The following is a 7187-nucleotide window of genomic DNA, read 5'->3' on the forward strand; positions in this document are numbered from 1 at the left end:
AGCAGCAACAACACATGTCAGCGCTGACTGTAGCTATGACGACTTCAAAGAACAAGTTTAGATTCAGTGTACTACCATATCTACCTTTACACTAACTTTACTACTGTACATGTGTGTACAGTCGCTATATTACTGTACGCACATTGGTAGTGTTGACTCGAGAGCCGCAACAACACGTGGCTGCGCTGATTGTAGCTACAACGACTTCAGGGAACAACTTTAGACTAATTTCACTGCCGTATCTACCTATTCACTTACTATACCAATGTACATTCGTATACACTCGCTATACTACTGTACGTACGTGTACACCCGCTACACCACTGTACGCACCGTGGTAGTGTTGACTCGAGAGCCGCAACAACACAGGGCTGCGCTGGCTGTAGCTACAACGACTTCAGGGAACACCTTTAGACTCAGTGTACTACCATATCTACCTCTACACTTACTATGCTACTGTGCGTTCGCATACACTTGCCATATCACTGTACGCACATTGGTGGGCTTGGCAGGAGACCAGCATCTACACACGGCGGCACTGACAGTCGCTATCTCAAGTTCAGAGAAGACCTTTACATTCACACTATTACCATAGCTCACAACTCTCACTATACTACTTTGTCTACATGATCACTCGCTACACTACTGTACGTACGTATACACTCGCTATACCACTGTACGTATGTGTACACTCGCTATATCACTGTTTGTACATGTACACTCGCTATACCCTTGTATGTACGTCTACACTCGCTATACCACTGTACGTACGTGTACACTCGCTATACTACTGTACGTACGTCTATACTCGCTATACCACTGTACGCACCTTGGTGGTGTTGACACGAGAGCAGCAGCAACACATGGCGGCGCTGACTGTCGCTATGACGACTTCAAGGAACGCCAGGAATCCCACACATAGAGACACCAACCAACGGAAGTCGCCCTGATGCAGACTCTGTCGCTGATCATAAAAATTGATACAGTTTAGATAGTCGCTATACGAGCTGGTTTGTAGTGGCACATCCATTGTAAAGGAAGAAACTGTTTTATTTAACGACGCACTCAACACATTTTATTTACGGTTATGTGGCGTCGGACTTATGGTTGAGGACCACACAGATATTGAGAGAGGAAATCTGCCGTCGCCACTTCATGGGCTACTCTTTTCGATTAGCAGCAAGGAATCTTTTATATGCACCATCCTACAGACAGGATAGTACATACCACCGCCTTTGTTACACCAGTTGTGGAGTACTGGCTGGAACGAGAAATAGCCCAATGGGCCCACCGACCGTAATCCATCCTAGATCGATCGCACATCAGGCGAGCGCTGTACCACTGAGCTACGTCTGTCTGTGATCATGGGCGTCATTTGGTGGGGGACATGTCAACCCCCCCCCCACCCCCCACCCCCACTTTTAGCAGTAGGGGGGGCAGAATATCTGATGTCCCCCCCCCCCCCCACTTTACTCTAAATAATGTTCTCAGACAGCCACAATGACCTTCATTTTTCCAAATTTTCTGGGGGGGCATGCCCAAAGACCCCACTAGAGTCGCTTCACGCCTAGGGCGCTCGCGATTAGTCGCACTAAATATTGTTAGAACCCAACTGTGTCCCCCCCCCCCCCCCCCCCCCACTTTTTCCTTGCAAATGATGCCCATGTCTGTGGAATGGTTCATATAAAAGATCACTTGCTACTAATGGAAAAAAAAATGTAGTGGGTTTCCGCTCTACGACTATGTAAAAACTACCAAACGTTTGACACCCAATAGCCGTTGATTAATAAATCAATGTGCTCTAGTGGTGTCGTTAAACAAAACAAACTTTTTTCCATTTAGGAATCAAAAAAAGATAACACCTTCTTAAGTAGACTTACAGAAAGACAAACACACAGACTGACTAACTGCGTTACACCTATACATGACATACGCACGTATTCACGCTTGTATGCATGGTACAGGTAGACAGACAGACAGGCGTCTTGTCAGGCGTCTCTGTGTACGAATGTGTTTCTCGTCGGTGGTGATGGTGTGAGTATAGTTGGTGTGGGATGTCGCATATAAAAGATCCCTTGTTATTGATGAAAACATGTAGCGGGATTCTTCTAAGTCTACGAGTAAAAAAAAAAAAGTTTCAAATCTAATGGCTGGAGATTAATAACTAAATATGCTCTTGTGGTGTCGTTAAACAAAACAAACGTGTAGCTCTTGTTTGCACTTTTATGTTGTTTTCTTTTTAGTTTTTTTTTTTTGTTGTTGTTGTTGTTGTTGTTGTTTGTTGTTCCTTTGATGTTTGGGTTGTTGTTGTTGTATTTGTTTCTGTTTTTGGTTTTGTTAGTTTTTATTGTGTGGTTGTGTGTGTGTGTGTGTGTGTGTGTGTGTGTGTGTGTGTGTGTGTGTGTGTGTGTTTGGTTTGGCTTTTGGGGCTTTTGGCTTGGTTGGGTGGGGGGGGGGTTTGGGGGGAGCGGGGTTTTTTTTGGGGGGAGAGGGGGGGAGGTGTCATTGTTTTTGTTGCTTTGTTGTTTTTGTTGTGTTTTCGTTTTCGGGGTTTGTTCTTTATTTTGTATTTGTTTGGGTGTTGTTCTTTTGTGGGGTTTTCTTTTTTCTTTCTTTTTTACTTTCTTTTTTTTTTTGCCTTTTTTTGTCGTTGTTGTTTTTTTGTTGTTTTTTTATTGGGTTGGGTTTTTTGTTTCTTTGTTGGTTCTTTTTGTGTGGATTTATTTTGTTCTTTTCTTTTCTATTTGCGGTTAAGTAACTCAAACATGTAACCGGTTTTCAACTTGAACACTTCAGTCGAACACCTCGTCCTTGGGTGTTAATCAATACATCTTAAGTATTTGTCGTCGGACATAACAGGAAATGACTCTGACAACAACAGTCCGCACAAACAGTATGACGCCGATTTTATTGGAACACAATTCAATAGTACTTGGAACACTGACATTAATTCAAATCAAATTACATCCATTTACCGGCTAGATCAAATTTATGACGAAAACTGTCAAAAATCTCAACAACAATAGGCATACCGGTATTCAGTGTTCTACTTAAAAGTTTGGAGTCACGTCTGACCTTGAAGAAGTAAGATGTTATTTGGCAATGATATTCACGTATCGTCAACACGGGCCATTAATTGATTACACAAGTACTTAACGAACTATAATTGTAGCACTTGGTTCAGAAAAGCACACAACCGGCCTCGGTGGTGTCGTGGTTAAGCCGTCGGACATGAGTCTGGTAGGTACAGGGTTCGTAGCCCAGTAACGGCTCCCACCCAGCGCGACTCAAAGATAAGACTCAATGGATAGGTATATGTTTCGGTATTACTCTCATTAACAACTAACCCACTGTCCTGGACAGACAGCCCAGATAGCTGAGCTGTGTGTCCAGGACAGCGTGCTTAAACCTTAAATGGATTTAAGCACGAAAATAAGTTGAAATGAAAGAAGCACACAGACAAAGAGAAGAGACAGGTCCCAATCGTATACTTACCAAATAGGATATAAAACAGGCGACCGCGCCACATCCGGGCGCGAGTACAGTAGCACACAGAATACTCAAAACCAGGAATGTGTTTTTCTGGAACGAAACGAACGTTGCTTTCAGTATGTTACATTCATATACTATTTCCGAGTATGGAGTGTGTTACTGTTTTGATATTATATCTGAATATTTAAAAAAAAAAGAAGATCTTTAAAGTAAATGATAAGAAATAAGCCAATCGTTGGTCAAACAATTTGTAAATCAAATATATAGACAGATAGGCGGACAGACAGACAGACATTTTATTAAAATCTCACTCAATATATAAAATAAAACACTCGAAAAGCATTCATAATAAAACAATATGAAGGTCACTATTTAAGGGTTGTTAAGATACAAAAAAATCCATTTTAATATAGTAAAACGTACGGGTCAAATATACGTAAGCTGTTCTGTCGGCTTGCGCAAACTAGCACGTTGAAGGTGTGTCCTATTTTACTCGCTAGTTAGCGCCAGAGTTTTCTCTTTTAAAAAAAGTTATGTTTTGTTTAACGACACCACTAGAGCACATTGATTTATTAATCATCGGGTATTGGATGTCAAACATTTTGGTAATTTTAACATGTAGTCTTAGAGAGGAAACCCGCTATATGTTTTCATTAGTAGCACTGGATCTTTCATGTACACCATACCACTGACAGGATAGCACATACCACGATATTTGATATACCAGTCGTGGTGCACTGGCTGGAAAGAGAAATAGCCCAATGAGCCCACCCACAGTGGACCGCGCATCAAACGAGCGCGATACTACTGGCCTACATCCTTCTTTTTTTTCTTTTTTTCTTTTTTTCTTTTTTAAATCCTGCCCGTTAAGGTTCTCCTCTCACACTAAGCTACTAAACTCTGTTAAACACAGACATATAATTGGTTTTGGTATCTAGAATAGCGTGTTTGAAACTTTAGAAGATAATTATAAGAAAAGAAAATAAAGTACAACCTGAAGACATCATAATTAAGTATATATCTGCCAGTAATCGAGTAATGTACTATGTAGACTCAAACAAATTAATTAATTGTCAGTAGTTATTTTTACATTTAACAAAGCTTGCATCAGTGGTCAAAACAACGTTTAGTTAATTAATTAATTTCAACTTATTTACGTGCTTATATCCAATTAAGGTTCAAGCACGCTGTCCTTGGCACACACCTCAGCTATCTGGGCTGTCTGTCCAGGACAGTGGGTTAGTTGGTTAGTGGTTAGTGAGAGAGAAGAGGGTGTAGTGGCCTTACACCTACCGACTGAGCCCTTAAGAACTCGCTCTCGGTTGGAGCCGGTACCGGGCTGCGAACCCTGTACCTACCAGCCTGTAGTCCGATGACTTAACCACTGCGCCACCGAGGCTGGTATGTTTAGCAATCATCTGTGATCAAACCTTGCTGACATAATATACCAAAAACTGACCCAAATGGTAAATCGCCTTTAATTAATTCTGCCCCTGCGCATGCCCTAACCTCACCGTGGTGCAGGGGTGTAACATTCTCTTTGAGAATGGCCAATACAACACAAATCCCCTTGTTTTTTTTCGAGATATAATTGAAATTTTGAGTAAAAGTCAGTATCTGTCTGTGATATTTGCATTTTTGCACATTTCTTTACACTGTTTTTATTTAAATCTTGATCATCACTTTATTTGTTTGTATTACCATATTTTGACACCCAATAGCTGATGTATTTTTCGTGCTGGGGTGTCGTTAAACATTCATTCATTCATTCATTCATTCATTCATTCATTCATTCATTCATTCTGTTGAGTATATGTAAGTGTAATAAAAGTATACTGATCAATAAAAGAATCGCAAATTAGGAAGAAGGAAGGAAATGTTTTATTTAACACATTTTATTTACTGTTATATGGCGTCGGACATATGCTAATAAGCACCACACAGATATTGAAAGAAGAAACCCGCCGCCGCCACTCTTTTCGATCAGCATCAAGGGATCTTTTATATGCACCATCCCATAGACAGGATATCACATACCACGGCCTTTGATGTACCAGTCGTAGTGCACTGGCTGGAGCGAGAAATAGCCCAACAGTCCCACTGACAGGGATCGATCCCAAACCGACCGCGCATCAAGCGAGCGCTTTACCACTGGGCTACGTCTCGCCCCGCAAATTAGGGTTATGTTTATTATGTAATTAGAATTCTGTAAAATGATCAACGATATATCAATCAGCAATATGTCTTATGTTTCAACTGAAATCATATTCGCTTTTCTTTTGGTGTTGAGTATAAAATATTACATACAAAGATTGACATGTGAACTGATACCATACCAACCGGCCTCGGTGGCGTCGTGGCAGGCCATCGGTCTACAGGCTGGTAGGTACTGGGTTCGGATCCCAGTCGAGGCATGGGATTTTTAAACCCTGAGTTCAATGGGTAGGTGTAAACCACTTGCACCGACCAGTGATCCATAACTGGTTCAACAAAGGCCATGGTTTGTGCTATCCTGTCTGTGGGAAGCGCAAATAAAAGATCCCTTGCTGCTAATCGGAATAGTAGCCCATGTAGTGGCGACAGCGGGTTTCCTCTTAGAATCTGTGTGGTTCTTAACCATATGCCTGACGCCATATAACCGTAAATACAATGTGTTGAGTGCGTCGTTAAATAAAACATTTCTTTCTTTCTGTGATATCATACCAGGAACTGTAAACTGTGCGGTCTTCCTCTGGCGACACACGAACCTATAGCTCCAGTCAAAATAAACTAAAATTAACAGAGTTAAATTAGTATACATTTATTAGACAACCAAGGCCCGTAGGGACCGGGGGACCAGGTTGTGAGTGTATGCCCCCTCCCCCCCCCCCCCCCCCCCCCCCCCCCCCCCCCCGACACACACACACACACTTCAGATAATGTCCCTACGAAGACAGGGGCAATTGAGGGAGAGATGGAATAGGAATGTATGTATGGATGCATATATGGGTGGATACACGAATGGATGGATGGATGGATGGAAGAACGGACAGACAGATGGACATATAGACAGAAAAACAGACAGAGAGTTAAAATTTGTTTTATTTAACGACGCCACTAGAGCACATTGATTTTTTATCTTATCATCGGCAATTGGACGTCAACAGACAGAGAAAGACAGACAGACAGACTGATTGACTGACAGAGAATATATATAAAAATATATTTATTGTACCCATATCCCACACCAGATGGGAGTGCCTGTGATGGACATGGTGACGATTGTGTCAAACGTTGTGACGTCATTTCGTGACGTAAGCGTCTTTCTCTCGGATTCTCGTACAGCCATTACCAAGCCGACGTCGAACGTTCCCAGCGCCATAGTTATCAAGCCAACGCCGATTTGAATAGCTCCGAGAACTCGCAAGCCAGAGTAAGGGAAGTCATCCAGTCTGTTTGTGTCGACCCCTTGAATTTCCATCATCACGTGCTTGAGTGACGTCATTGAAACAAAGACCAATTCATAGTTTCGATTTTCTTTTTTCTTTAAATGGTTTTCATTTTATAAAAGTTTAATTCCTGAAATGTGACGAGTAAACCTTATAAATGTACATGTCTCTAAACATATATACTCTTCCAAAAAAAAACAGTAGGGGAACTGAAATATTAATGTTAATATCAACTATTTGACCGAACATACGTTTTGACCACAGACT

The 7187-nt window shown here is 41.6% G+C and overlaps 1 protein-coding gene across 1 annotated transcript; it reads right to left on the bottom strand.

Annotated features, from left to right (window-relative positions):
* Positions 1–811: 811 nt before the first annotated feature.
* On the bottom strand, positions 812–6952 carry LOC121386007. The gene is made up of 2 exons (XM_041516802.1): positions 6707–6952; positions 812–964 (listed from the first exon to the last, which is right to left on the bottom strand). The coding sequence occupies exons 1-2, from the start codon at positions 6950–6952 to the stop codon at positions 812–814; spliced, it is 399 nt and encodes a 132-aa protein (XP_041372736.1).
* Positions 6953–7187: the final 235 nt, after the last annotated feature.

Source organism: Gigantopelta aegis, chromosome 12, assembly GCF_016097555.1.
Source record: "Gigantopelta aegis isolate Gae_Host chromosome 12, Gae_host_genome, whole genome shotgun sequence".
Lineage (NCBI taxonomy): Eukaryota > Metazoa > Mollusca > Gastropoda > Neomphalida > Peltospiridae > Gigantopelta > Gigantopelta aegis.